Source organism: Mytilus galloprovincialis, chromosome 2 (genome assembly GCF_965363235.1).
Source record: "Mytilus galloprovincialis chromosome 2, xbMytGall1.hap1.1, whole genome shotgun sequence".
Lineage (NCBI taxonomy): Eukaryota > Metazoa > Mollusca > Bivalvia > Mytilida > Mytilidae > Mytilus > Mytilus galloprovincialis.
This window is the reverse complement of record NC_134839.1, coordinates 98,297,640-98,320,513: the sequence shown is the minus strand read 5'-3', so window position 1 is coordinate 98,320,513 and position 22,874 is coordinate 98,297,640. Positions and strand designations below refer to the sequence as shown.

Genomic DNA, 22,874 nt, shown 5'->3' with positions numbered 1-22,874 from the left:
TTTTTGGTCCCTATATTTAATAAGACAATCTACTGGTCAAAATAAAAAAGAATAATTGCCCACATATATCTAGTTGATAATTGCACACATAATTAGCTAGTGAATAAAATGATAAAAGATATACTTCATAACTGTTCACTACATGCACTATCATGCACTATTAACAACAATTAAAATATAAATGACTTCTTGGTAATATCAAATCTTTTTGGTTTAACGAAAACATTTGTTGTAAGTATAATATCATGAAAATGCTTCACATCAACTTGTTCCATTTGGTACTAGCTTTTGGTGGCATATTTCACTTTTCCAGCTTCATTTATTTCACAAATATGCTGAAAATAGATAGAGAGAAAAAAAACAGTAAAGTGAAAAAGAATGAATACCTGCATATGAAAATAATTGTATAAATTTGTGTAAAACTACTTTATTTAACTGATGTTGGTTATATGGCTAAAAAACAATTAAAACAATTAACATAATAAGAAAAATTATGGAGTACACTATTGAAATTCCTGTTTCTGATGAAAAGTCTACTAAAATTTCTTTCCAAAATGAAAACAAATTGAAATTAAATCATTGCACAATAACTATATAAAGAGTCAAAAATAAAATATTGTTTGTTTCCACTCCCCCGACATACCCGGTAAAATCGCCGCGACTCGAAAAATTTTATTGGCCATTCTTGTCCAAAATTTTTTTTTTGCTATGTTAGTTCTTGGTGATACCTTTCCGATGCTGTAATCAACAAGCATTTTTAATCAAGGCATTTTTGCATTGAAGCGTCTATATGATTAGGCATCAAGGAAAACAAACATAATGCCTTGCCAAACGATTCGTGTTGTGTGCAAGGGGTGATCTTTGAAAATAAAAAATCTGAAGCATCTTTCAACCCACTGAGTGAACCTTGATTGGCTTTGTCTTTTACCTCTGTTCCTGTTTAAAGGATAAAATCTTTGAGTAAAAATGGTCTGAATCGTGCTTTGAAATCAATCTACTTTGTCATTGACTTCGAGCAGGTTGGGCACAAGTCAGAAAATGGATACTTGAATTCCCTGCTTTCTGGTGTAAACAAGACCAGTTTAAATGTGTTTTTATTTTTCCATTTATGGTATGAAATTTACAAAAGGGCACGTTTTACGTTATAAGACCCTTATAACTGCATCAGTTGAATTTGTAAATACTCAAAGTATTCTAGGAACAACAAAACATGAATAAGTGAAGCCTTGTTTTTCTAGAACTCTAAATAAACAGCTGCGCCATGAGCGCATGATACACCCGACGTCTTGTGTGGAAGTTTTATGCAATAATCATCAATAGTTTCTGAGAAAGTTTTAAGCAATAGCCGTTTATTGTTTTTGAGACACCGTGGGACATGTGAAACACCCCCCCCCCCACCTTTTTTTTTTTTTTTTTTACAAAATACTCAATAACTCAAAAATAAAATTTTGAGTCATCACCAAAAAGTATACAGATCTTTAGATTAATATAACAAAGAAGTGTGTGAAGTTTTAAGCAATAATCATAAATCGTTTTTGAGATACGGCACGACATGTAAAAAAAAAACCCTCCCCCTTTTTTACAAAATATTCAATAACTCAAAAATGAAATTTTGAATCATCACCAAAAAGTATACAGATCTTTAGATTAATATAACAAAGAAGTGTGTAAAGTTTTAAGCAATAATCATAAATCGTTTTTGAGATACAGCGCGACATGTAAAAACTAGAGGGTCCAAGGACCCTGTGTCGCTCACCTGATATTTTTATTTACAATTGATGCATGATAAATGCAACTGTTGTACTGTCGTTTAATTTCAGAGATATAATACTAAAAAGTGCGTTTGAAACCTATGTTTTATTTCAGCCATGTGGGCAGGCAAGGTCATCATACACAGTGGTCCCTGGATATCCTAGTGGTGATTTAAACCAAGTTTGTTTAAATTTGACAGTTGTTTCAGGGAAGAATTTTGTAAAATTTATCTAACGAGAAATGCAAAGTAATGAGAAAGTTGTGAAGTTGTTTTGTTGTTGCTCAACCCCCCCCCGCTCCCCCTTTGCCAAAAAAACAAAAAGGTAATAAAAAATTATCATATAAGGGCAATCTATCCTATTAATGATTTCTGCAAAATTCAGTTGATTGTGCAAGGGTTGTATAGCCAGCTGAGGTCGTTAAAAACTCTCTTTTGTTGTTGCAGATAGATCTTGACCTGATAAACAATTTTACCACATGTCAGATTTGCTCTAAATGCTTTGGTTTTTGAGTGATAAACCAAAAACTGCATTTTACCCCTATGTTCTATTTTTAGCCGTGGCGGCCATCTTGGTTGGTTGGCCAGGTCACTGGACACAATTTTTAAACTAGATACCCGAATGATGATTGTGGCCAAGTTTGGTTTAATTTGGCCCATTAGTTTCAGAGGAGAAGATTTTTGTAAAAGATAACTAAGATTTACGAAAAATGGTAAAAAATTGACTATAAAGGGCAATAACTCCTAAAGGGGTCAACAGACCATTTTGGTCATGTTGACTTATTTGTAGATCTTACTTTGCTGAACATTTTTGCTGTTAACAGTTTATCTCTATCTATAATAATATTCAAGATAATAACCAAAAACAGCAAAATTTCCTTAAAATTACCAATTCAGGGACAGCAACCTATCAACGGGTTGTCCGATTCATCTCAAAATTTCAGGGCAGATAGATCTTCACCTGATAAACAATTTTACCACATGTCAGATTTGCTCTAAATGCTTTCGGCCTAGCCACAATCAGATGTTCATTTTGTGTTTCACATGAAGTCAAAATTGAGTGTCACCTCAGGAAAAAACTCTTTTGATATTTTGGTACAGAAATGGTTTAAATTATGAAAAATTGCCATCATTAGGCTAACACTGGAAGCATTTATATAATTACATGCAGATTTTGAAAGAAATATTTTAAATTTTTATTAAATAAATGGTTTTTAAAAACTGTATGATTTTCTTTAATGGTTGCCTTCAAGACATGGTCACCAGTGTTAGATTTTTGGTCGATGACAAAGACAACAAAATATGTTTAGAATTATTGAATGTCAAATATTTTAATTGAAAAAAAAATGAGAAGAACATGTTTAACTCACAGTTATTTCAAACAACAGTAGCTGTCTTTGATCATTAATCTTATCTGATCAAACTATACTTAAACTAATCTATAAATAACAAAACTTCCAAAAAATCCCTTTCTTTTGGTGTATAGAACATTAAAATAACTTGATGCATATTCTTACAATAAACAATCAAACTTAGCAATACAATTGATATGTTTTGTCTACGGACAAGACATTGCATTCATATTTAATGAAATGCATTATTAAAACCTAATTTTGACATAGTTGAAAGTGTTCTCTTGAAAAAAAAAAACATACATTTTATCAGGTTTATCTATCAAATGATGCTTAACTTTGAAGAAAATGGAAACAAATACCTTGTGATAATGTCTACGGACAAGACATTTTATTGAGAATCAATTAAATGCTTTCAAAGATGATTGTTAAAGTTAAGAATAAAAGTTACCAAATAAATTTTAAGCTGTGTTTTTTAAATTTTGGAAAATATAAAAATGTACCCATAATTCTTTACATATCTACATAATTTATTGATTAAGCCAAAATGAAGACACATTCTTTTTACTGAAATCCATATATCTGACTGTTTTAAACAATCAAACTATTATTGAAACTCAATTTTAACATAGTTGGATGTGTTCTCTTCAAAAAATGACATACATTTTATCTATCAAATTAGGCTGAACTCAAGGAAATTGGATACAAATGTATTGTGGTAATGTCTACGGACAAGACAATTCCAGTTAAAAAAAAAATCTGTTAGACTTAATTGTGACTATATTTATCTTGAAAATACTGAGTTTTAATTTGAATAGATAACTTTCATCATCTATAAATAAGATTTAAGTTCCAAAGCAGACAAATAATTGAATTTAATACTTGTTATGTACAAGTGTCTTGTCCGTAGACACTTCCTCATCTACTGGTAATACTGAAATGCGAAAAATAAAGTCAGATAGGGAGAAATACTTTTGCTTCATTTGATTTAGTTAGTCTTTTAAGGTAAGCAGCAACTGGAATAAAGATATTGAAGTAAAGTAAGTTATGCTTTTTATGACTGATAATATGTCACTTTTTAAAATCCACTCCTGTAAATTAATTTTACAAAAAATTAGAACACTTAAATTGCCATTAATTAATTAAAAATAAGATATTTCTAAGTTTAAACAACACATAGGACTAATTAAGACCCATAAAGCCAAGCAATATTGATAAAAAGCCATGTCTACGGACAAGACACGTGTCTACGGACAAGACATTCTGACATATTTTTCAAATTCTTCCTCTATTAATAGATGGTAGAAAAAAATGTAAGTAGTGTTTTCATATCTACAAAAGGACAGGAACTTAGCAATGCAACATTAATGCTGTTATACTTCCAGTTTACTAGGGAATGCATGTCTACGGACAAGACATTTTTTTCACTTTTTTTGTATATCCAACTTTGATGGCATATATCTCCAGCTAGGGTACTGCAATATTGATATATGAGGTAGATTTTGATAATGTATATACTAGAAGAGAAAACAAAACACATAACAGCATAAATTTGATTTATTTTTCTCTTTTATCACTACACTGAGCAAGCTAAAAACAAAAGTACAAAATTGCATAACGAACGCATAGTATTCCACTTTTTATCATAACTTTGTAACCACTGAAGATTTTTTGTTGCAACAAGCAGTAAAAGAAAGATGAATAAATTGTCTATAACAGTGAACCAATAATGTAGTTCAAATGAAATGCACTTATTAACTATCAATTGATAAAAACAGCTTAATTTTAAATGAAACAACATAACGTGAAATTTTGCCCATTTTCAGCGGGTATTTTAGTGTTTTTTTTTTCAAAACGGTAACACCTATACATGATATTTGATATTCATTGTGAAACCCTACATTCTCTTCTTCAGTTCAAAGATGTATTACTTGTGTTAAGTTTATCTTCTTGTCTTTACAAGCCTATAACATAGACCCATTATGAAATGAACATCTGATCTTGGCTAGGCCGTTTGGTTTTTGAGTGATAAGCCAAAAACTGCATTTTACCCCTATGTTCTATTTTTAGCCAAGGCGGCCATCTTGGTTGGTTGGCTGGGTCACCGGACACAATTTTTAAACTAGATACCTGAATGAAGATTGTGGCCAAGTTTGGTTTAATTTGGTCCAGTAGTTTCAGAGGAGAAGATTTTTGTAAAAGATTACTTAGATTTATGAAAAATGGTTAAAAATTGACTATAAAGGGCAATAACTCCTAAAGAGGTAAACTGACCATTTCGGTCTTGTTGACTTATTTGTAAATCTAACTTTGCCGAACATTATTGCTGTTTACAGTTTATCTCTATCTATAATAATATTCAAGATAATAACCAGAAACAGCAACATTTCCTTAAAATTACCAATTCAGGGGCAGCAACCTATCAACGGGTTGTCCGATTCATCTCAAAATTTCAGGGCAGATAGATCTTGACCTGATAAACAATTTTACCCCTGTCAGATTTGCTCTAAATGCTTTGGTTTTTGAGTTATAAGTCAAAAACTGCATTTTACCCCTATGTTCTATTTTTAGCCATGGCGGCCATCTTGGTTGGTTGGGCGGGTCACCGGACACAATTTTTAAACTAGATACCCTAATAATGATTTTGGCCATGTTTGGTTTAATTTGGCCTAGCAGTTTCAGAGGAGAAGATTTTTGTAAAAGTTAACAACGACGGACGCCAAGTGATGAGAAAAGCTCACTTGGCCCATCGGGCCAGGTGAGCTAAAAACCTCTCCCTTATTTACAAAATACTCAATAACTCAAAAATGAAATTTTGAATCATCACCAAAAAGTATACAGATATTAAGATTAATATAACTAAGAAGTGTGTAAAGTTTTAAGCAATAATCAAGAATTGTTTTTGAGATACGGTGCGACATGTGAAAAAAAACACACCCCTGTTTTAGTAACAAAGCCCAGTAACTCAAAAAGTTTAAATCTTATTTTCACCAAAAATTATACAGATCATTTGACCATCATAAGAAACAACTATATTAAGTTTCATGTAATTTGGATAAATCGTTCTCAAGTTACGGTGTGACATGTTTACACCAGACAGACAGAGGGACAGACGGACAAACGGACAGACGGACGTACAGACGGACAGACACCTGACATTTGTATACTAAAATACGTCCTGTCAAAATTTTGCCGGGCGTATAAAAACATACAAATCTTTTGTTTTGGAATTAATTGACCAAGATGCATGATCCAGGTGTAACTGAACATAACTAAATTATGTTCACTTCTATTGAAAATTTTTATTCATTGAATTTTAATTCCCAAGTCTTAACATGCATCAAATTAGACTTGAAATATGCTTGATTTTTAACTAATTGAACACTTGCTTTCATTAAACATTGTTATCACATGAAGAATGTGTGCTTTTGTAGATTTCATACCATAAAATGAATAGGAAAAAAGGAGGTCCCTGTATACCATGGTATACTGTTTTTAACACCAGAAAACTGTGGTGTACACTGAATACAGGGAATACCCCCACTTTTTTTTTCTTATCTTACCTGTTAAATTTTGTAAAAATTAAAAATAGAAAAATTATATATAGAAATAAAATAAAATAATTTGCCTACCTACCTACCCATACCCTGATAACCTCAGTCGGGGAGGGGAAACAAAGATATTTTTAATGTTGGCCCAACTGATGATTTCAATCATGTGAGCTAAAAAAGGTTATTACACATACATTGCTTAGTGACAGAAAAAGTCAGTGAAAAAGGACTAACACAAAGGTTTCTGGTTTGATTCCTGTTCTGGGATGAAAATTTCAGGGACTGAATTTTCAGCTCTCCCTTGACATCATTTGCGAGTATGGTCTTGAGGAAACGATGATAGTCTGTCAGAAGGGGACAATAAATGGCTGACTAATGTTAAGTGAGAGCCACATCTCTTGTACGTAAAAGACACCCTTGTGGATTTTGAAAAAAGAGCAGGTTAATGCCGCTACAGGGCAGCACTCGCACTCGCAAAGTGGAAAGGGATTAATTTAAGTTGCAAAACTTGTTTCCCAATCCACTATAAATAAATATGTTTAAAATAAGGACAAAATACTCACATTAAGATCCCTGAAGTACTCATTGTAATCTAATGCGTAGCCAACTATGAAAATATCTGGTATTTCAAAGCCAGTGTCTGAAAACATAAAAATAGAAGGTTGATTTAGCAATTGAATTTTATCATCTCTTTGATCATGGTAATCTGCATATTTACAATTAGATTAAGAAACCTTTCATTCATATTTACAAATTGATCTCAAAACAAGATTAATCATCAGTTCCTTCATGTTTACATTCTGATCTATGACCAGTATTTACCATACCTACCTTCTGTTTTACAATTGCATTTAAAGACTACACTTGCAACCCTTCTGTTGTTATTTATAATAAGATTTAGAGACATTATTATAAAACGAAATCAATAAACAAAAAAACATAACTTACAGTCAGGCCTGTAGCCAACACTTTTTGGTGTTCTTTTTACCAGTAAGCTAAAATAAAAACAAACAAACCATGAAATATTTTACACAATGAAAATTATATTGACATGAACTCTCACTTCATATTAATGTATGGAAAGAAGCTCCTATCAACTATTTTACGAAAACTGATTTACTTTTGGTAGTCTGTCTGAAATGCATTAATATATGAAAGCCATTTATAAATTAAAGTCTGGAGATGAAGTTTTACCATTCCAAGGATTATAATATAATGTTAAAACAAAAGGGCTATAAAAGATGAAGTATTATACATCCCATGGGAAAGGAAAGATGATACACATGAGTAAGACACAGCACTTGGCTTCAAACCGTACTGTACTGGACATAATTGTGAAGGACAATACATTATGACCACTTCATTCTAATTATGTTAAATAGAATCTTTTACCTGGCAACTTTAATTGTTTTAGGTTCCACAGCTTTTAGAAGAGACAGTAATTTCATCATTGTGTTCCCTGTGTCAATTATATCCTCCACAACTAATACATTCTATAAAGTTAAACAAAATAACATACACAGTTTATACTAAAGAAATCTTAAAATCACTTTTAACAATATTGTCTTGGTCATCGTCCATCTATATTTTTGGGGCATTTCTTATATGTTATGTTTCTCTGCCAAAATCATTTACTGACATTAAATATGTTTAAGCAAAAGTACATCAATCAAAATTGAGAACGAAAATGGGGAATGTGTCAAAGAGACAACAACCCAACCAAAGAGCAAAAAACAACTCTTTTCTAATAAAATTATCATTTATTGGAGAATATTGTTTTAAATACCATTTGTCTGCCTATAAACTGAAGTAATAGCTAAATATATCGTCTAACATCATGATCATAAATAAGTATAAAAATGCATGATAAAGTCTTTCTTGAAATTATAATGTTGTGGAAATCATTGAACCAAGTATGCATGCATATATACTAAAGTAAGTACTCTATGTACGATTTGTAAAAACATTTATTATGAATCCAACAAACAAGGTGTTGATTAGGTGTAGCCTCATTCCAAGTGATACAGTTTTATGCATGTATATGAAAAAGAAATAATAATGATCAATAATGATATCATTCTGCTTTGTTTGTTCTCATTTCTTTCAGTATATTTGTTCCGCCTAACAAAAGTTCCACTGGAAACTTTGTTATAAACAATGTCATAATATCTGTTCCTGTTGGAACAAATATTCTATACCATTTATTCTGTTAGGAACATTTACTGTAATATCTATTCCAGTGGAAATAATATTCCAGAATACTTTTTTCCATTTGAACTTATATTATGAAGGAACTTCTATTCCGTGACACATGTATTACTAGTTATACTTTTTTTTGTATTGCTTAAGTGGTCTCCACTGATTTGACATCATTTACATTTCCGTTGAGATAATCTAAGATATCTACATTGATAATTTCTATCCAACTGAACTTACTTTCCCCTTTAGATTTTCTAAGCTATCTCCACCAATAACTTCTATCTGACCTGAAGATTTATCATCCTAAAAGACAAAGTTCATTTGATAAATTGCTCTATATATTAATATATTTTATTTGTCTCAAGAAAAAAAACTTAGTTGTCCAATAAATAATGACGGAGATAAATATTTTCTCAAAGAAAAGATGTGGATATTATATTTAAAAACTGTTAACACAAAAATGTACTTTGTAATAAGTGCAGAGTGACTTAATCAGAATAAAGATTTAATAACTTGATTAATATAAAAAAGAAGATGTGGTATGATTGCCAATGAGACATCTATCCACAAAAGACCAAAATGACACAGACATTAACAACTCTAGGTCGCTGTACAGCCTTCAACAATGAGCAAAGCCCATACCGCATAGTCAGCTATAAAAGGCCCCGATAAGACAATGTAAAACAATTCAAACGAGAAAACTAACGGCCTTACTTATGTTAAAAAATGAACGAAAAACAAATATGTAACACATAAACAAACGACAACCACTGAATTACAGGCTCCTGACTTGGGACAGGCACATACATAAATAATGTGGCGGGGTTAAACATATTAGCCGGATCTCAACCCTCCCCTAACCTGGGACAGTGGTATAACAGTACAACATAAGAACGAACTATAAAAATCAGTTGAAAAAGGCTTAACTCATCAGATGGACAAAAATACAAGTGGACGTGGCCCGGTACTTATACATCCCGACACAAAAAGACACAATGAACAGATCTGAGAGTACTCGCAGTTATCTGACAGCTAGTTCAAAGCTACTAACAACTAATAAAAAAATCATGCAACTTAGACTAAACTATCAATCCGTACACATCCAACATCCAATGGATTTAGTGTAAAGACATCATAAACAGCCAGAGAAAAACATGACCTTGTGCAATGCCAAGTTACAGGTATAGACATATTGTAGATCCATGAATATGTATATGCATATAACATACTAGTAATATTTAGTTAGCTTTTAATTTACTGCTAACAAAATCAATATTTATACCAATAAAAACAATATTCAATGATCTTATTACAGTGTTGAATAGGTAACCTTTTAGAATAAGTTTATTTAAAGGAGTGAGAAGTTTACATGGATCACTTCTAAATTTCCGGGCACAGTTAACAACATTTCCGTAAAAATGAGGATGTGCTATCCCGTTTGAAATAAGTTTTCTACAGGTACAACCAAACTTCAAAACCAAATCTTTATATCTATGGAAAAACTTAGTAAAGGTTTATAAGTAATTTATGGTAACGATATCTCTGGTTTAATAATTTACCAGTAATACATAGGTTGCGTTCGTTAAAATCAAAAATGTCACAACAGACACGGGCATAGCGAACAAGTTGTGAAATATAAACACCATAAGAAGGTGCCAAAGGAACATCACCATCTAAAAATGGAAAATTAACAATAGGGAACGAAAAGTCGTCTCTTTTGTCGTAAATTTTAGTGTGGAGTTTCCTGTTTAAAACCGATATATCTAAATCCAGGAAAGGACAGTTATTACCGAATAATTTTGATTTATTTAAAGTAAGTTCCTTGGGGTAAATTTCCGCAGTATATTGAGAAAATTCTTGATTATTTAACGAAAAAATATCATCAATACAACGGTAAGTGTTGCTGAATTTATCAATTAAATACAATTTCGACGGGTCTTTACTGAGTTTAGTCATGAACTGTGATTCGTAACAGTAAAAAAACAAGTCTGCTATTAAAGGGGCACAATTAGTGCCCATGGGGATACCTACAACCTGTCGATAAACTTTGTTGCCGAAATGTACATAAATATTATCAAGGAGAAAATTAACAGCTTCAATCATCTCATCACACCTCCAGTAAGTATATCTAGCATATTTATCTTTCTCATTAGAGAAGAAGGTTAAGTTAACTTTATTAGCTAGCAAAATTTTCTACATTAGAAAATGCCAATACCAAGTCAGGAATATGACAGTTGTTTTCCATTAATTTTTATGTGATTGAGCTTTTGATTTTGCCATTTGATATCAAACTTCCCATTTTGAATTTCCTCGGAGTTCGGTTTTTGTGCTAGTTTACTTAATACTGAATCATTGTTCAATGCATGTCCATGATTTAACAACAGAATAATGTAATCTGGGTAAAATGTAAATCAACAGTTGTGCAAAAAAGGTGTCATTTGGTAGATTTGTATAATACTTTTTGATTTTGAAGCCTCTTCATGGGGTTTTAGATTATTGATTACTTGGCTGTTTTATAGTTTTTTGGTTAACAGACTTAACATTTCATGATATTTTTTATTATTGATAATCTAGGACTGGTTTTTTTGATTATTTAATTACCATGTTTAAAAAAATAATTAATGATTTAATGGCCAAAAAATTGTGATTATTTGAAAACTTAGACACTCCCATGAGCGGCCTTATTTTCATATTCATTAGGTCAAAAAGTGGATTTATAGAATACATGTAAATATCTAAATAAGTTCAGAAATTTTTATTAAAAATAGTTATTTCACATATAATCTTATCCCACTAATATTCTTTTAAAATGATGATATGTCATTGCCATTGAAATTTCTTTGTAATTGATAAAACCTTGAAAGGGGTCACCAATTTTGTAGCATATAAATAGTTGAATTTCTGAACACCTTGAAAATATCTTATAGATAGTATGATGTCATGACTGCATTGTAGTTTGAACATTATAATCTTATTCTGTAATGGTTGTAGATGTGAAAGCTATATACTTGAATTATTTATACAACAAAAATGACTTCAATGATCAACTTTACATTTTTACATCAATAAAGTGAAAATCATAGTGCCAGATAACATTTTGTAGGACAGATCTTTGAGAACAGGCATTTCAAACTCAAGTTATTAAAAGTTTGTGCAATATTTACATGCATTCTATGCACATTATTTCTATCTGTAAGACATTAAGATTTTTATTGAAAATTATTCAAATAAATTCGTATTTTACACTCAGCCATAAAATATGAAGATAAATTACAATTTTTTTCTCCAAATTCATGAGATTGTCTATTTATCGTGTTGTAATGTACCTGTTACCTCAAACTGACACAATCACAATATTTAACAATTGTTGATGACACCATCAACGCTAAATTAAAAAATATTATTAAAAAAAAAAACAATTTAGCTTCATTATAGATTTTTAAAAATTGATGAAGTTTATACGCAATCATTGAACCATTAAAAAGTGGTCCAGGTTAAAGGACAAATGCAAGACAGATTCGTCAAAGTCAAGACCATAAGGCATCAGTATTCAATATAAGGATTTCTCAGCCTCTCTACAATAGAAAGCTTTAAGTTTATAGTTCTGAATTGCATTCTTGTGACTGACATTATGCAGTCATGGTCATAGTTGAGACAGAAATATAATAGCATACTTACAACATAACTCTTTAGTCTAATAAAATCTACAGCCAGTGGAACAGATTTGTTACGATGACTATTCAACTGTTTTATCCTGTCAAGAAGATCAGTGAAGAATTTATATCCACCTTTAAGTACACATAGGGCAACAATTGGCTCCTCCTGGAAATCTTGCACTATGTCCAGAGCTACTCTCTCCACTCTAAAAAAAAAAAAGTATTATATAATGTTCAAGAATTTCGATTTATAGTATAATGGTGTGGCAAACTCTGATAATCTTTTTATCTCATCAGTGTTCAAACACATTATTGTGCCTAGTTCCTTGTCAACTTTAATTGAAAACATTATACACAAGGAAAACAAACATATATTTTTAAATCTATTCAAAATCATGCTAAATTTATTTTTCTTAAAAACAAGCTGATTAAAAATTGTGAAAATAAGACTGCCATCCTATTATTTTTATTGTACATTGTACAAAATGACAATAAAGAAGTGTGCATAATTATTTTATATCAATATATAAATGCATGTACAATGTATTCCAAACTGTTTACAAACCTATCGGCTACAAGACCTGCTGGAACTAAAACTCTCTTTAGATCCTCTTCATAATGTTTAGGTATACAGAAGTTATCCAATTTATAGCCAGGATTGTTATCCTCTACCTAAAATTATAGAAATTACTGTTATATCCATCTTTAAATTTCTTATAAATGTTCTCCTCTGAAATATACACAAACAATTTGTTGTTTCCTATTTAAAATTAATTGACACAATTTGAGTAAGAATTAATTCCTATTTGTGGCCATGTCAAAACACTCATGTGCACAAATTTTTTTCAAGTATCATCTATTAACTTCAACTTGTTATTTTATACTATCCACAAGACTTCAGAAAAAAACATTCTGAACAATTTTAATTTCTTTTAGCCTTGCTTGTTTCATCAATAAGATCTAGAAATGATCTCTATCCCACTTAGTTAAGTTACTTAATTATTCACCTCTCCAAATTGGTGGCCAAGGGAAATAACTATGTCATATCAAAATTTAAAAAAGAAGATGTGGTATGATTTCCAATGAGACAACTCTCCACAAGAGACCAATTCAATTGACACAGAAATTAACAACAATCGGTCACTGTACTGCCTTCAACAATGAGCAAAGTTCCATACTTTTTTAAACCTTGATCTATCTCCATCACCCATTGCTGATGGAAATATGCTAATAACTTGTTTATAAGCTCATTTTTTCTTTGTTTATTTTAGCAGTAGTATTTTGTAAATGTCAGCTGGTATCATTTAGGTATTGGAATAAACACCAATAAAATTAGTTGATATTTTTTAATTTTATTTATACGGATTAACTTCAAATTTGGAATACATGAAGAGTTATCATTTAGGTATTGGAATAAACACCAATAAAATTAGTTGATATTTTTTAATTTTATTTATACGGATTAACTTCAAATTTGGAATACATGAAGAGTTATCATTCATGTAATGAACCATAAGGATAATACTAAATTTCTATTTCTATTAACAATTAACTAAATTTGGTCAAATGCAAATGTATTCAATTTCAGGGGTCAAATAATGGATGTTATCATATGATATATCATTAACCCCTATAAAAAAAAATACTGAATTAGTAAAGATACTTGCACTATCAAGGAGATTATACAATAATTGTTATACATTTAATACTGATGGGTTCTATCCGAAATGCACTAATGGCACAGCAGAAATATTTATTATTTTTTGCTGCGTAAAAGATAAAAAGTTTTTGTTTAATCATAATGAAAGACGATAGAAAATAAATATTACTGAACCAGAAAAATCTAGAACATATATATCTTTTAAATACAGCCAATCTAACAAGACCTTAATAAAATTTCCTTTTGTACTAGATTCCTGCATAATAATGACTTAATGTCGTGATTCCCGATAATCAGCGTGGCCGGCAATGATCCAAATATTAACCTTTAGTTATAAAGCACAAATCTGTTATCGGTGACGTAACCGAAAACAAAAACGGTTGAAAAGAAGAGACCGTATTGAGTGTCCTACAGATTCAATAGAGACCAATAGAGAAATGTCGAAGAATACGAAAAACAAATGTATTATATTCTTGCGAAGAAATTCCAACAGGAATGATGTAAATCATTTTATTGATTTCTAAATGCAGGGAATGTTGACCGTTGTCTTTCCTCATGTTTAGAACTGAAAAAGAGAAAGTTGACTGGTCTATTCTCATAGTGTAAATAGAGACTGTGACACAAAAACAGGAGAATCTAACGGTGGCAGAAATGATCCTGAATGTAAATTTGGTTCATATTCTGTGTCCCCTTTGCTTGGACTTTTTTTTTTGTAAACTGATTAATCAGACTAGCCTTCGAGAACTTTGACATTTCCCGTGTATTTAATTTTATGGTGTATTTATTTTTACTTTTTATGGTGTATTTTTTATTTTTTATGCGACAATTCTTTACTTAATATAATGATATTTTTTGCTGGTCAAAGTCATGTGATTCGCTATGGTGGAGTTGACCACTGAGTTCGCCGTAAAAAAGTCACTCAGTTACTTTGAAATTCAAATTACAGTAACACATGGATAGACTGAGGATGACAATCATGACATCTTCAAAGCGACAAAAGATTGAGCAAGAACGTATTGACTTCTATTTCACAATTTCACGAGACAGAAAGTTATACTCTTACTCTATTACATTTTCATGAAAAAAAGTTCCACAGCAATATTATTTACCTACGAAAACATGTGTAACCCCAAACGCCCCAGCCTATTTTAACTAGAAATAACATAGCTGAATGATGATCCCCAGTCAGTATATATTAAGCTCTAGATAGATTTAAAGTCTAAGGAACGAAACATTTGTTTGAGACGTCAGTCTGAGATATATATTTGAAAGAAAAAAATCTGACACTGGTTTTTGCTTTTTACAAACAAAAATTCTGGCCGTATCTGGATTGAAAATAATCTTGTCCACTTTTTTGCTATTAGAAATGAAAATTTCCAAAAGAATTATTTAGCATTTAATAAACATGATGAATAACAAAACGGGCGTATTTTTTGGGGCGGGGTTTGCATGTGTGACTGGAATGTCTGTTTCACCGAACTGATGTATTTAATACTTGTTTTCAAGTCCAAACTGCAACCCACTGCTGGGTGTGGCCTTTATGTCTTCATTTGTCGACCGTCATTCATAAACTCGTTGTCATTTTAGACTCAGTAGTAGCCTTTGGTTAATTTGGAACCCCTCACTTCCCTTAATTTTGTTGGGTGAAACATATCAACCAAACATTTAGATAAAAAAATTGCTTGGTTGTCTTTCTTAAATCGTGTCGGTCGTATTGTATCGTATTATTTGACTATGAAAATTATTAAGATTTTAATCACCCACAAAAACACTTGTTAACAAAATATAGACTCAGCAATCACTGTTTAAGAATAGAAACTGGCATGCAGACATGAACGAATTACTAATGTATGCGGTAAATATGAAATATTACCTCGACATGAGAGGATATGTTTATATTGTAATTCAAATTGTATTAAAAATGAAGTGCACTTTTTTCTGGAATGCCCTCTTTACGATAACCTCAGAAGAGATATGACTGATTATAGAATCATATTCAAAACAGTGTGGCTGTGGCCATTGATTGACGACCTAAATTATTCCATTGACTGGGACAGATTAAAAATACCCTAGTTTATATAATTTAAACAGAAAAAAATCTTTTTTTCATGGATCATGATTAATGAAGATAGCAGGGTTTTTTTAATCTGTTTTATGTGCATACCTCGATAAACGCCTGAAACTTTAGAAAATCAGAAAATTAGTTAACTTAAATACACTAATAGATATCAAAATTATCTCCCCTTGACCACTGATCCTTTCCTCATGCATTTGAATTATTATTTTATGTTTCTCACTCTGTAATGTTTGTTGTAATTAATGTTATGCTCTTAATGGGCCCTTTAATTTGGAAAATAAATATATTGTATTGTATTGTATGTATTGTAAATTTCATTGAATAGCCTGGCGTATATCTGGTTTACAACAAGAAATCTGTGAGGTTATTCTAACTTAAAATACAACAAACGAGAATTTCCCATGTCTATTTTTACTGACAAATCCCACATGTTATATATCAATACATAGCTTTGGGTCCATACTATCATTTTATGATAGACAGTTAATAGGGAGAATCAGCATAAAAAGGGCCATCCTTACACTTTACAGCAACTTTAAAATATACATACCCAAATTTGGAATCGTTTAAAATGTGCATTTTACACTTATTTTATGTTTTTTAGCCTAAAAAAGGTCCCCAATTTTTCAAAAAACTTCGCCCCTTTCTAAAATCCTGGATCCGCCCCTGATGTGTTTAAACCACTGACAAGTTCTTGGTAAGAGGGTTCTTTTCTAGATACATATAACTCATCGTCTGTGCAACCAACTTAGAAGAATAAGTATTGTTTACATTAGAACACAACTTAAAACAAACCCAAAGGATTCTTTTCTTTTCTCGAAACTGCATGAGAAAAGAAACATCAACTGAGATGAAGTACCACCTGCACATGAAATATGAAAAATTAAATTAAGAGGACACATAAGCAAACACATGGAAGTTTCCGAACCATAAGTGATCATAAGTTCCAATCGGTGTTCATCGAATATAATAACAAATAAAATGACGGATATTGAAAATGAAAACTACAACACCAAGACTGATATCAATATCACTGAAAATAGAGTAGAAAAGCTGCTTTTAGAACTCATCCCTAACAAAGCAAGTGGACAGACCAACTCACCACAAGAATAAATGAAGAACTTTGTTACGAAATAACTCCAACAGACACTTTTCTGTTTAATAATTCGATTTTTAAATGCCAAATACCGAATACTGTATACACGCATTTGTCTGTCCAATCTATAAGAAAGGATCATATCAAACTATAGCAGCCATCACACAAGCCATGAACCAGCAAACTGCTGGCTTTCACTAACCTGCATCATCTGCAAACTAATTAAACATATTGTAATATCCGACCTAATGAAACTTCTAGAAATAAATAAAATACAATCCGAATTCCAACATGCCGCCTGAGATCCCGTAGACGTTTTTAATCAATATGACACAGGCAGTTATAATTAAAAACAAGCATTCAGTGGATAAAGTGAATGTTATATCTAGATCTAGAGTACATCAAGGCAGTGTATTTGGTCCTATCCCTTATCCAATTGTCTTCAACAACATCACTGAAAACATACAACCAACAATTCGTATTCCGCTGGTGATTGACCATCTACGACCTATGAGGACCAGTACAAATGAAGAAATCCTACAACATCTGACAATACTTACAAAATGGGAACTGAAATGAAAAATGGAATTTACCATTAGGAAGTGTAACATGATAAGATAAGATAAGATAAGATAAGATAAGAGAATTCATTTAAAGTCGGGTTACATGAAATCAGAGACATTGAATATGTCTCTGATGAAATACTACAAACATAAGCTTCGCAGAGCTTTTTGCCGACATGACTGAATAACAATAACAACACTTACAATATTAAGACATATAGGACATACATACACAATAGACAATTTAGAGGCATCCGTGTACTGTGGACATATTCTTGTCTTTCTATATACATATCTCGTTGCTAGTGTTCCTTTAACAGATCAAAATAATTTGTGTCTGTTTTAATGCAAAATCTTCTAAGGTCTGCTCGTAGTCACATCCAACAAAACCTGAAAATAAGTGTTGTAGTATATAAGGCATGTAAAGGTGCTTGGTTTGAATATATCATGAGGTATAAGGCATGTAAAGGTGCTTGGTTTGAATATATCATGAGGTATAGGGCATGTAAAGGTGCTTGGTTTGAATATATCATGAGGTGTAACTTGGGTTAAAATCTGTAAAACACGATAACATAATCCATTTTTTTCTTATGAGAATAAACTTTGTTTTTTAAGCGACATTAATAATAAAAGAAAGTTTTAAAAAACTATTTAAACCAATAACTTACAGAAAGTTTTGGTTTTTAATTCGAAGTTAAATTTATGTTGCTTTTTGTTGCTGTTAATGCTAATCTAATTAGTTTGCTTTGATTTTCAAGATAATTTATCTGTTTGAACATGCAGTATTATTTTATTTTGCTTAAATTTCATGTGCTTGAACCTCGGCTTTACTGCTTGCTGTCTCATGTCTTATTATATGTATGTTTGTGTTGATATGTATGTTTGTGTTGATATGTATGTTTGTCTTGATATGTATGTTTGTCTTGATATGTAATATGTATGTTTGTCTTGATATGTATGTTTGTCTTGATATGTATGTTTGTCTTGATATGTATGTTTGTGTTGATATGTATGTTTGTCTTGATATGTATGTTTGTGTTGATATGTATGTTTGTCTTGATATGTATGTTTGTGTTGATATGTATGTTTGTGTTGATATGTATGTTTGTCTTGATATGTATGTTTGTGTTGATATGTATGTTTGTGTTGATATGTATGTTTGTCTTGATATGTATGTTTGTCTTGATATGTATGTTTGTCTTGATATGTCATTTTGTTTGTGAGTAATGTATTATAATCTCGATTAAGTAGAGATTGTGTTACTTTAAAATTGAGAATAGAAATGCGGAATATGTCAAAGAGACAACAACCCGACCAAAGAGCAGACAACAGCCAAAGGTCACCAATGGGTCTTCAATGCAGCGAAAAAATCCCGCACCCGGAGGTGGTCATCAGATGGCCCCTAAACAAAACTGTGTACTAGTTCAGTGAAAATGGACGTTACACTAAACTCCAAAAACATATAAATGAACTAAAAATATATAAAAAAACGTACAAGACTAACAAATATAAGAGTTTCCTAACTACGGCGGGGTTAAACATGTTTTGTGAAATCTCAACCCTCTCCCTATACATCTAGTCAATGTAGATAAAGAAACACATAGCAATACGCACAGTAAAACTCACGGTTAAAAAGAAGTCCGAGTCCGATGTCAGAATAGATAAAAAAAAAAAAAAAAAAGGTAAGCAAAATGACAATGATACATAAACTACTAGCAGTCACTGACATGACAGCTCCAGGCCTCAATTAAACTGATTGAAAGATTATGTCTTCGTCATCATATGACAATCAAGTACAGTCCCTCCCGTTAAGGGTTTAGTATCATACCACAAGAAGAACATAACTCGTAGCATGCAAACAACAGCTTTTAAAATAAACGTGTTTACTTCCGATGCAAACTGAACCCTACGAGTGAATCAATATTGATACCAAAATATGCAATCCTTAATGATCTGACAACAGTATAGTAACTATATCATTACCGAATAAGTCTGTTTAAAGGATTAGTTAGCTTTTGAGGTCAAGGATGCCGACATTTTTGTGCTTTGTAAAAAAATATCATAATAAAACATTGGATGCGAAATACCTGAACGTAGTATAAGATGTCTGCATGTTTATTTATATTTATGAATGATGTGTTTGAACCGATGATAAAATGTAGTAAATGTTTTGACTAGTTTGTGATATTGAAAACCCTGGTGTTATAAGTTTTCAGTAATACAGAGATTTCTCTCGTTGAAATCAAATACGTTGTTACATACACGAGCGAATCGAAAAAGTTGAGATATATAAACACTGTAAGATGGTGACCAGTCTCAATGTTGCATCCACAAAAGCAAGATGGATCAGCAATTATATTGACTCTAAACAAGTCATAGTTCAAGAAAGATGACTTGCATCTGAATTGTGTTAGAATCATATTTAGTTTCCTCGGTCCATATAGATAGTGCTAAGGTACATCTTTTTGTTGTGGTATTTAACCTTTTTAATTGGATTTTAAACTTTGATAAAGACTCCCCCAATGTTAGGGACGACATCAAAAGTTCAATGTAGGATAAAAAAAACTTAATTCATATAGTTTTTTCACTGACACCCTACCCCTTCTTAACTTAATTTGGGAAAAATTGATTGACTAATAAGGATATATATATAAAATCGATGTCAATTAAACAAAACTTGCAACAATTTTGACCCCTACCCCCTAACTAATTGAATTAAGTTTTTTTTTTTATCCTTCATTTTTTTTTATGTCGTCCCTTACCAAGTAGAAATTCAAGGACAGTTATAATATCAAAGCAGGTCCAATTGACATAGTTCTTTTGTATGTTGTTTCTAAAAAAAATACCTAAAAGAGTTTGAACATATATATATTCGCATTTCGACTTTTTAGATGCCTATTTAATCAGGTCTGTGATTTTTTCTTTATAAGACTATGAGGCAAAGTGATATGATATAGGGTAGAAAAATCAAAACTTTGAACAGATTCGAAATTACCAATATAAGCATGTAATTTATCAAGTACTTGCAACGAATTATTGGCACTCCAAAAGTAATTAATACCAATATTTTCAAAGGCCTCAATTGACCAATTTATTACCAGGTTTTTAATTGTACCAAGTGTATTAGTAAGTAGAGAATAGATAGTTTAGTAGTGGAACAATGGCTTGAAGACGAAATTACTTCATTGTAAGGAGTTTTGTGCATCTTCGGAAGCCAGTACATAGTTGGAACTTTCATTGTATTTGGTCTGCTAAGGTAGCCAAAAGTTTGTTACAGATGTCATTTTCAGTTTGCAATTATGATGTATCGACAATGAAAACAATTTTGATTTGAAGTGAATCAGTAAATTACCAGAAAACAACCAAAACATATATATCTTTATTTCTCAACAAACCAAGTTACATTGCCGGTATAGAGATACACACAATAAATATTACATAATGTATATGTACAGACAAACAAATGTAACACGAAAGAGAGAAGCACATATCATAAAATACAGTCATGATACATGATTAAACTAAATGATATCAAGTTCATGAGCTACACAGTAGAGACTACATGCATATTGACTAGTCTGATAAACTTGTCCAAGTTGTTAAGATAAAAAGATTTTTACTTTTCATCAGTTCATTAAATTTCAACGAATTTGGTTGATTTGTATATCTTTTTCTCAATAACTGTTTACGACTATCATTATGATTACAGAGCATATACAAATATAATGAAATTCATCTCCGATATCACCAGAGTTACAAATTAAGCATTTTCTATTTTCTCGTGCAACATTTTGCCATCTACCAGTCTCAATAGGAAATTTATGATTTCCTGTTCGCAATCTACATAATGTAGTTATATTTCTATCATCTAAATTTTTAAATAATTATATTCAAATTCATAGTTTTCTGTTAATATTCAGACGATAGTTTAAAGCTTTTGGCGATTCTAGAACGTCAGTATGCCATTTCTTTTTAAATTGACCAACCGTGAAGGTTTTGTCACAGTTTAACAATAGTATATATAGCCATGTATCACTTATTAATATTAGGCGTCAGGCCCACACTAATGATAAAGCAGATCATTCATCAAGAATGGATTTAACATTTGTTAACCGTTAAGTAATATCATTTTTATATTTATACAATGAGTACTTATATATAGAATTGCAGGATGTTTTCTTGTTTTCCAGACAACAATTTTGCCCAGTAATTAATTTTACGGAGTTTGATATCAATTTCCAAAGGATATCTGCCCAATTTCCCATATATTATAAAATTAGGTGTAGAATTTTTAACCTTAAGCAAAAATTTGCAGAATTTCATTTGAACCCTTTTTATATTCGAATTATTGCAACCAGAGACATAAAATAAATTGATTCAATCAAGGCCGTATAAGATTATGTAGATTAATCGTGTTTGATTCAATATAGCCAAACAATATCAATATCTAAGGACGTATATCAGTTGCAATATCAAAATGTTTTTGATTTTGAACCCATCACAGATGCATTCACAGTTAAACATTTGTTTAATTTAACTTCAAGCGGACGGGGTTTATCTTTATATATATATATATATATATATATAAAAAAAAAAAAAAAAAAAAAAAAAATGTAAAAAAAATAAAAGTTCAATAAAAATTGTAAAGTTTGATAAATAAAAGAAAAATTGAAATTAACTTCAAAAGCAACCTCAATTAGGCATGCGACGGAAAGTAATCTTCAAAATGTTGATGGTTTTCTGTACCATAGATAAAATTGGCTATTAGATCTATGTCTGTACCTAAAGAAGAGAAGAAGAAAGGTATTGGGTAAATCTGGATTACTAACAATATTTTTTTTTGTCATCTGCTTGACCAGAATATTTTTAATTGGGATTAGAATATATTTTTTAGGAAAACCAGAAACCGTTCCCTAACAACACGAAAGATTAAAAGTACAGAACTGAAGCGTGGATGGAGTCGGATGCTG

General features: G+C 31.1%; 1 protein-coding gene across 1 annotated transcript; it reads right to left on the bottom strand.

Annotated features, from left to right (window-relative positions):
* LOC143065047 (hypoxanthine-guanine phosphoribosyltransferase-like) lies at window positions 1-14,522 on the bottom strand. Its single transcript, XM_076238351.1, has 8 exons — window positions 14,395-14,522; window positions 13,074-13,180; window positions 12,531-12,714; window positions 9,090-9,155; window positions 8,046-8,146; window positions 7,602-7,648; window positions 7,217-7,293; window positions 1-335 (listed from the first exon to the last, which is right to left on the bottom strand). Exons 1-8 carry the CDS (start codon window positions 14,428-14,430, stop codon window positions 282-284), a joined length of 672 nt encoding a protein of 223 aa, XP_076094466.1. The 5' UTR covers window positions 14,431-14,522; the 3' UTR covers window positions 1-281.
* Between the last annotated feature and the right edge of the window lie 8,352 nt (window positions 14,523-22,874).

Excerpts from the sequence above, each read along its gene's own strand:
- LOC143065047 (XM_076238351.1), bottom strand. The coding sequence starts at position 14,430 with ATGCAGGAATCTAGTACAAAAGGAAATTTTATTAAG. Across the intron at positions 13,181-14,394 it reads CAAAAGGAAATTTTATTAAG|GTAGAGGATAACAATCCTGG; the intron begins GTCTTGTTAGAT and ends CTATAATTTTAG. Across the intron at positions 7,649-8,045 it reads AAAACAATTAAAGTTGCCAG|CTTACTGGTAAAAAGAACAC; the intron begins GTAAAAGATTCT and ends TTTTTATTTTAG.